Genomic DNA, 6,958 nt, shown 5'->3' on the forward strand with positions numbered 1-6,958 from the left:
TCACTGTTATGCTTTGCATTGCGTTACAGGCTGGTTTTTTAGTTTCTGAAGGTCTTATCTGCACCATGCATCTGGGTCAGTTCCAGCTGATGCAACTGATGTGGATCATGAGTTCGTCTATAAAAATTTCCATTTTGCTCATAGGTGTCTCTCAGATGGACAATACATACAGGGAGAACAAGGATGGATGAAGACATATTTGACCAGCTCCTAGCACTGGATTCAATGGTTAAGAAGTAAGATGGGCTGATTTAGAAGATGTGGGCATATAAAAGCTTGGAATGCTCGATGAGTTGGTTTTTTTTTATTTTTTAATCAACGTAGGTGGAAGTAAACATTTATTAACATTTGGTCAAGTGTAGTGTAACTTGCATTTGTATTTTCATTGTTATTAATGGAGGTATGTAGAGATATACAGAAACCTTGAGACAGTTGTTTTTCTATTGCATACAGACTAGCAGTCCATTGGAAACAGAAGATGAAAGCATGAAGGTTAGATCTTAGAAGAGGGCGGCAGTTCTTCATGCACAGCTTTTGTTAATCTTGATTTTTTTGTTTTGTTTTCAAAAATAAAAACATGGGAAACCAAGATCAAATGATGGTGGACAGGAAGGGTGACATCATCAGCCAGAAAAACACCAGAAGTGCCTGAACCCCCTCATTCAAGTCCAAAGGTGCTAGTTTCTTCAACAGCTGTCAGCAGCTTTTCATACAGCATAGAATATGAGGGGTAAGGTGGAAGATCCAAACGGTTGAAACACGTGTGTGCCCTGCAAAAGGAAAATATGCTACATGTTAAGTTTAATCTAAATAACTTGAGAAAGTAAGAACTGAGAAAACAAGTTCCTTCAGAGATTCGAGACATTCAAGTTCACTCAAGAGAGAAAAAGAAGTTCTATTGAAGTTAAACTTTTAGATTCTGCCCAAATCTGAGGTACTGAAATGTACATATATGTATACATGAATATGTCAAACAGAAGACACAAGCTAAGTATCAAGATCACATCATGCTCTGCTATCCTTGTGTCAGATGTTGCAGGGATCTCCGTGGAGAATAATGCTGGAGGTCACTGAGGCATCTAGGCCCTGATAGACAGAAAACTCCACTGCCATAATTTTGGTTGCTTTGAGGCTTTTTATTTTCTTTTTTTTTAAAAAAAAGGCAACTCAGCTGTAGATGCAACATGAGCAGCTAGGACGTTTTGCACCAGTGGACAAGCATAACGCCATGAGCTATGCTGACAGAATGGGCTCAGCATGTGTTTATGGGCTGACTGGTAAAGGACCATTCAGGGATCTGCTAACTGAAGTAGGAAGGTTGCTGAAAATGCTCCTGTAAGTCAGCTGTTGGCCATCTGCTGCAAGTCTGGCCTTTACATGTTATTTATTTGTCATAGCCAAGGCAAACCCAAAATACTTTGTGCAAAGCAAGATGCCAATTTGATGACCCTCCCTTCCCCCAGTTCTAGCATTGTATTTACCCCCAGCTGGCAGCACTTTCAAAGGAAACCCTGGAATGTATTCCACACATGCCTCCACCTTGTTGCAGCTTTTCTGGTAGCAGCCATGAGACCCAGATGCCAACTAGACACCACTGTGAGAAGCACCATACAAATGTGGAGCAAAGAAACAGTCCCTGCCCCAACAGTTCTTCCATTTCAGCTGACTGAAAAGCTGTAGACTTCATTCAACAAACTGGCCTGGGGAGGGCACATTTGCATTGAAATGGTTTCTTTATTTTTTTTTTTTGTCAGCTTGGAGTTTTACATGGTGCTAGAAATACTTGTTTCCTCTTGGTCCCTCTGATAAATGCGAATTGACAAGACCCTGCAGAAGGAAATGTAGCCTCAATGGCTAACAATGTCTAAGCTACTGGCCCCTACTATTTTTAGAAGCCATAAAGTTGTTTTAGCTTTTCTATCTATCTCATCATTTAATTCAATGCTTTTTCTTCAAACTGAAGCAGGAGAGCTGTCTTGGAGAAACTATTGAAAAAACATGCTAGTCGTCTCTTAGGCCACCTACAAAGTTAGAAGAACATGCTACTGGTAGATGGGTTGGCCTGAGACTTGGAGATTCAGGAGAGTTTTATCAAGCACCAGTGGTGAATCATTAAAAGCAATCAGGCAACCGAAATAGCCAGAGGCACGTAATCTTCACTGCACCACAGAATTTCAATGAGGAGAGCCTTTGCCATCCATTTTCCCCTTCTGAATGAAGATTTATTAGCTGGTCACTCTGAGAAAGTTTACAATAAACACAGAATTTGCAGAAATCAGCTGGAAAAATGTGAGTTAGAGAAAAAGGAATATTAATAAAGTCATTATTTAATACATCTCTTGAAGTGAAACATGGCAGCTCATGTGCATTAGCCATGAGTAGCCCTGCACTGTTTAGTGTTTATCTCAGCAATCGCTGGCAGCCTGAGTGGTTTCTACAATTCCATTGCCAATACATATCAGCCACTGGGAGTTAATTAACTGAAGGATTCTTGTAGTCCATTCAGAGCATGAGCTCAGCTGCCTGGATCCAAAACTGGAAGCAGCATAGTCATGGGGCTCAGGTGTGGATTCTGCTAATGTAACTTTGCTGAACCTAAAGCATCATCTCTGGAAGGTATTTAATCATGGCACATTTAGCTGGGTGAGACCACAGCATGTCAAACATCCTGTCATGCACCCTACTGTGTGATGCAGACGTAGCCACAGCCAATGATTGTGGTGTTGACTTTCTTGTGGACGTTCACCTTGACTGATCATTATCCATCTCATTTCATACTGCTTATGAAACAGCCTTGCAGTGCTGCTGACTTTTAGTCATCCTTGACCTAGTCAAACTCAGACAAAAGATCAATTCATTTTACTGCTATGAGGTTACAGGAGTGGGCTCTTCTACAGAAGGTCTTGAGGAACTTATTGTGGGGAGAAACCAGTACAAATAAAGGATGAAAAAGGTAACAAGTCTAGAAAAACTGATACATTTTGCCATGCAATACTCCCATGTTCTCCAGTTCAACAATTCTGCAGAAAAAGAAATCCTTTCTCTCCAACAACCATCATCAAAAATGAACTGATTTTCAGGAATGCTATGCATGTTAACTTCACACTTCTACCTACTTAAGGTGCAAACCACAATATATTGCTAAGGGCAAAATCTGAGTTCAGATTCTGGTCTCTGAAATTAATGTGGATCTACTGCAACTCCAATGATGGCAGTGAAGCCAATCTTACAACAAGAATTTGAAAAATTATGTAGTATACATTCAGCAATGGACTTTTTTGGTTCTTTGCTGCAAAGGTCAGATGTGGCATCTCCCTGTGTAGCTGAACAACAGCCTGCTTCATCTGAAATAAGAGAGGCTGTCTGGGACTGCCCCTCAGTCAGTGTTCCCTCTCTCCTCAGTGTTGCTGTGCATAGCTCTTGCAACCAAAAGCTGAAACCTTTTATTTTCTAAACTGGGCTAAAGATACATTGCTCAGCCTCTGGTCTGTTGTAACATGTGCTGTGTGAGACTGCAGCACACAGGGCAATCGAGAGGCAAGGATGTTTTCCATAACATCTGCTGTTGCCTAACTCTCTGCCTTGTCCTCCAAAGGGGTAAATTCCTCCTGAAGGGTGTTGACCTCCTAGTACTGATCCCAGTGAGAGTGACTACAGTGAACATAATCCAAGGGACACTTGCTGCACATATTGGGGTGAAAACATTACATCAGCAGCGCAAGAAACAGCCATAGCAATGAGAAAAGTCTTTCTTCCCTTCATTAAGCCCCTACCACATAAGTCTGCTGACATTTGAGAGGGTGTTCAGGGAGTGAGAGATCTGGAATAAGAATTATATCGGTAAGAGCTTTTATGGAAAGGATTTTGGCTTCTCTAGAAGAAAACACAAGGTAAAGTCATGTAAACCAATTCTGACCCTCATGTGCCCTCGTCCTCCAGTAAATAAAGCAGTAAATGGACCACTTAAAATTTCATTCTTCCTGGCAGTCTGTCTTTATTGCTCAAAGTAGTTTTGTTGGGTCTGAACCTTTAATCTTGCTCACTCTTCTTCAAGAATTGTCTCTAAAAATTATGACTGTAAGCTTTTAAGATTTTTGCATTCTTTCTTTCATTGTCGATGCCTTTAATCCCCATGATGATGACAGTCCAAAGGCAGTAAGTATGCACATAGTCCCCTCCTATTTTATTTATAGCTTGAACCTATCAGCTAAAATAAGACTTGCATTCTAACATAACCATGCCTGCCAGGCAGAAACTGGGCATTTCTCCTCTTCATCTTGTTTTCTTTACAAGAACCCACAAACTCCTCTTTGGTCAACCTCAGGATCCACAGGTATCAACTTTTGCTCCTTTTGTCTGTAAGAAGGAACACATCTGGGAACCACTGCTTAATAGATGACTCTAGATTTGTAGATGGTATTTCTGTTGTATGTGAGAAAACGGGAAAGAGAAGAGAGATGGAGATAAGGAACGATAAAAGACAGCAAAACCCACACATTCAGATCACTGGGAAAGAAGGAAATGAGAACAAATTCTCTGTAGTCACATACAATCCTTTTTAATTGCTGGATGGGATTCTGGGGTGGATAAATACTTGATCATCTAATAGAAAAGGACAGAATTCTTGCATGAAAGATCAGATATTTACTAGCATGGGTAATCTTGATAATACATAACCCACAAATGAAAAGGGAGTTGCAGCTCAGCACTGTTGGGGAAGTGACCTCACTGGAATAAATGTAATTATTTGAATCATTGGGATACATGCTGAGGCCCTCATTCCATTGAGACTCACACAGAAATAACCTTGGAGCTGACAGGGGTTTTAGCCAGGTGAGGAGCACGACCAGAAGATGACACAGTGCCGTTTGTAGACACTGAACACTTTTGCCAGCTGAGGATTTAAGAAGAGTGAACAGCTGCCTCCTACAGCTATAGCAGAAAATATTGCTGGTTCTTTGCACAGGTTGGTTTTGGGCCAGGAGTTCTGCTCTGACAATACCAGATGAAGCTGTGTTATTCCAGCTAGAAAGCCAGTGTCTGTTCATTAACGCTTGGTGGGGAACAAAGAACAAGTTCTTGTAGAACTAGTGCTAAAACTTTCCATGTTAAATATCTGCATGACCTAGGAAAGGTGAAGAGAAGCTTCCTGCTTCAGAAGAGGCTATGGCTGGAAGAATTCTCCATCCATGCCTACTCAGGCAGCCAATAACAAGAAGTAACTGGGAACTTACTCTGGGAGAAAGCTTTTCATATTAGATAGGCAGAGTAAAACTCAACTTTGATGAACAAGTGGTTGAACCTGTTGTTTTGTATGACAAGGTACACCAGTTTGGAAGAAATGATGCTGCAGATTTGACAGCTTCATATACCTGTCAGTCTCTTTGGAACCTGCTTTGGGGCCATCATCTAGAGATCTGGGATTAGAGCAGCATCTCTGAGCTGTACTGTACTTTGACTTTCTAATGTGTGTGGTCTCGGAGTAAATGTAGACAGGAGTAATGTCTCTGGTACAGACACACAGGCCAGAAATAAGCCACTGATGTAATCTAACTTTTGCCTTAAATGAAGTAAACATGGGGGAACTGGTACTGATGAACAAGTCCATCAATTTAGAATTAAGCTACCAGAATCTCAGCCTTCCTGGAAAAGCCTTGCTCATCCACACTGCTGTCAAGAAGCACTCTAGGCTTTATGTATTAGTGCTTGTTCTTTGAAAAGAACACATTTTGGAAATTTGTACCATGCTTCTTTTCTGGGAGTGCCACGTTGCTGTCACGAGTGTAAAAGCATGGCTGGTTTAGGTACTGTCCCAGCTTTACTCACTATGAGCCATTGGCATTTGCTTGCTGCATTGCCAAAATGTAAGGATACGAAGGGAGAGTTGCCTAGCTAATTCAGCCATCTACTTCATCAGGAGTGAGAGAATACAGGAGGAGTCCTCAACCCTCCTGTCAGAGCTAAAAGTTATCCTGAAGGAAAGCAGCTGAAAACCCAAAGGCCAAACTAACCTCTCCCAGTGACCCACCATCTACCTGGATGTCAAGAAAGCCAAATGCATCAGCTTTATGCAAGACTCTGCATCACCTCTCATTGCATCACATTTATTGGGTCAGGGACTAAGAACTGTGGCCAGTAACTTAAGCACATAAATGACTAAATCTGACCATTGCTGAGACATAAGAAAGCTTTTTTTTTTTTTTTCCCCTTGAACTTTGAAAACCTGTAGCAAGAGCAACTCTCACTGTGGTTAGAGGGAGAAGGGAATTTGTTGTGGTTTGTCTTAAAGAGCAAAAGTTGGTTACACTCATATCACAGAGGCCAAAAGGCCTAAAGGATATGACATATGACTTTTTTTAAGTCTCTAAGTCTAAGAAAATATGTAAGTAAATCTAAACAAACACAAGCAATCTATAATCAAGCAATTTAAAAAGAGTTTAAAATAACATTTATTTGGTTGCTTAACCAAGGATTTAGGGAGCCTCCAGGTTTAGCCTGTGTGTTTTATGTATTTTCTTAACACTGTGTATACTTGGCAGCACCCCATAATTTTATAAAAATGCAGGTAATAATTCACAGTGTTCAAGCTGTGTTTATTCCCCACGAGCAAGTGTTGTTTCTCTTTCCCCTGGCTAAAATGAATGCAGAGCTCTCTAAGACTTCTAAAAAGTGCTAACAACTTTCACCTGGCACAGAGGCCTTTTTCAGGGCAACTAACAAGTCTGGGGATCAGCAGCAAACATGAAGTTGTTAACGTGAATATCTCAGGGCGAACTGAATCTAGGTCATAAGTAATGCCTAGGTTCACAAAGAAAGTTAAGCAGAGCAGAAAGAGGCCAATTATCTTTTCAGAACTTGACGGGTCAGCCCAGGGCATTTTCTGTGCACGTGCCAAGGTCCACCCTCCCCTCTCGCCCTTTTCCATCCCAGAAGGAGTGCAGAGAGAGCTCTGCAGGAA

At 41.2% G+C, this 6,958-nt stretch overlaps 1 protein-coding gene across 1 annotated transcript in view; it reads right to left on the reverse strand.

Moving 5' to 3' along the window:
• Positions 1-282: 282 nt before the first annotated feature.
• Positions 283-6,958, reverse strand: part of HECW1 (HECT, C2 and WW domain containing E3 ubiquitin protein ligase 1) — a 129,373-nt gene continuing 122,697 nt past the window's right edge. Inside the window, exon 26 of the mRNA XM_008940528.1 lies at positions 283-770. Coding sequence (XP_008938776.1) covers positions 659-770 — 112 coding nt within the window. The 3' untranslated portion in view covers positions 283-658. The remainder of the gene's footprint in view (positions 771-6,958) is intronic.

This window comes from Merops nubicus, unplaced genomic scaffold (genome assembly GCF_000691845.1).
Source record: "Merops nubicus isolate BGI_N331 unplaced genomic scaffold, ASM69184v1 scaffold18785, whole genome shotgun sequence".
In the NCBI taxonomy this organism is placed as follows: Eukaryota; Metazoa; Chordata; class Aves; order Coraciiformes; family Meropidae; genus Merops; species Merops nubicus.